The sequence below is a fragment of the Anneissia japonica genome, unplaced genomic scaffold (genome assembly GCF_011630105.1).
Source record: "Anneissia japonica isolate Jap-2015-1 unplaced genomic scaffold, ASM1163010v1 scaffold237491_len1889_cov243, whole genome shotgun sequence".
NCBI classification, from domain to species: Eukaryota; Metazoa; Echinodermata; class Crinoidea; order Comatulida; family Comatulidae; genus Anneissia; species Anneissia japonica.
Window position 1 is genome coordinate 1 of NW_022732915.1, and position 1889 is coordinate 1889.

The 1889-nt window shown below is 36.1% G+C and overlaps 1 protein-coding gene across 1 annotated transcript; it reads right to left on the bottom strand.

The window, feature by feature from the left end:
- Positions 1 to 417: 417 nt before the first annotated feature.
- On the bottom strand, positions 418 to 1466 carry LOC117115925 (chondroitin sulfate synthase 1-like). The gene has a single exon (XM_033259811.1). The coding sequence runs from the start codon at positions 1245 to 1247 to the stop codon at positions 435 to 437; it is 813 nt and encodes a 270-aa protein (XP_033115702.1). The 5' UTR covers positions 1248 to 1466; the 3' UTR covers positions 418 to 434.
- Positions 1467 to 1889: the final 423 nt, after the last annotated feature.

Genomic DNA, 1889 nt, shown 5'->3' on the forward strand with positions numbered 1-1889 from the left:
AAAGAACAATATATGAGAAATTAACCGTCAAAGTTTATGATTTCAGGCATTTCTCATGCAGAAAATATCTTTAAATCCTTAAAAAGTATTGTTTTAACATTGAAAATGGGGAAAATAACAGCATAGAATGATGTGTAGATATATAAAGGTTAGTTTAGTGCAATAAAATAGATTTTCAAAAATTTGACATTCCAGCATGTTTTAGCCATTTTCTCTGAAACAGGATTTGCGACGAGTGACTGGTTTGGCTGGTCTTTGCCACATATAGTGCCATCAGTGACTGACCTGACCTACTGTAAGAAGAAATGTCCTTTTCAAACCCAGTATAAAGAAGTTCATAATGAACATGGCAAATATACTGTAGTGTGTCTGTATTCCATGGTGAAATCAAATCTGTTTGAGAAAAAATAGGTTAGATATTGACACGCTATCGTTCAAATATAGCCTACCTCAAAAGACCAGGTACAATCCACGCCAGCAAACTTCTTCACACAACGACCAACTTCCACATCTTCATGAGTACTCCATAAATTTTTTAAGCAATAACTGATATGCGGGATCATTCTTCGAAGAGTTTCCCGGCTAAAGATCATTCCCGGACCTCCCATACAAAAATTTTCCCCTTGTTTAAGATTTAACAATCCTTCTTCTTCTTTACTACCTAATCCAGCTTGTCCCATAAAGAGGGTTTTACTGCTGTTGATTGATCGAAGAAATGTCTCCATTTTATCTCCACGGACATAAACATCATCATCAGCACGCATAAACCATTCATATTCATCAATATAATTATCATGAATATATTTAAGCATCATGAAAGATTTCTTCTGTGGTGGATACGAGTCGTCAACACTAGGCAACTTGACAACTGGTATATGTAAACTTTCATTAACTTTTGAAGTCCCGCTTGTGAAGCACATTACTTTTCCTGGTATCGTATTAGCCCAAGTCTTATGGACAGCTAAACATCTCGTTGATAAATATTTTTCGGCAGTCATAACGCCTACAAACAATAATTTACTAGTTGGAACGGGTTGTTCCCGTGAAGTCCTTTGGTGAAGATTTTCCTGTAAGCCTCCGTTCAACTCAGACTTGACATAATGTTTGCAGCCTACATCTTTCGGACTGCCTGGGGAAACACTTATTACACTGATTCGAAGCCACGTCGTCAGGCAAAAGCTCACGACTAGGCTTACAAGAATACTCCAAACTTCGCGGGAATATAATCTCGATCTCCGCATGGCCATATTGAAACTGATGTACCTACTTGCACGAATACAGCAGTGAATCTAACATCACATTGGTATTAAACACCGTCGCACATGTTGAATGATTGTAAATGAAATGTTACTACAGGATTCAAAAGGGCCACACTCCATCGTCTTGGAACAATGGTGACGATCGATAGTCACACTCAGCTAGCGCTTAGAAAAGTCAGGACGAATGGTTGGATGAGCTGCGCCTACGTCATAAACTCGATGCAGGAAACTTAGAAATACTTTCAATTGACCTACTTTCCACCAACAGTATCGTGATTTGTGAGCAGTAATAAATGAAGGATCTGGATAAAGACAATAATTAAATAATCAGGTTCAATGTATGATGTTGATATCTATATTGTGGGTTGTACCCACAAAATCAATCCTAATAACAAATAATAATGAATAAGTAGGCCTATATTTGTTATATCCATAGAAATGAAAGCGTCATTCCTGAAAATCCACTGTTATACCGTAAGTCTAATAACATAAAATCTATATAAGAATCTAAAATACTTCATTGTCATTGACCAAACAAGATGAAATTTGATTTGTTTTTCTTCAAATCTAAAAATGACAAACTTTGGTTAATTACGGAATATTAAAATATAAAGCATTAAAACTCAAAGT

What these genes read in the sequence shown, in the direction of transcription:
- LOC117115925 (XM_033259811.1), bottom strand. Translation starts at nt 1,247, where the DNA reads ATGGCCATGCGGAGATCGAGATTATATTCCCGCGAAGTTTGGAGTATT.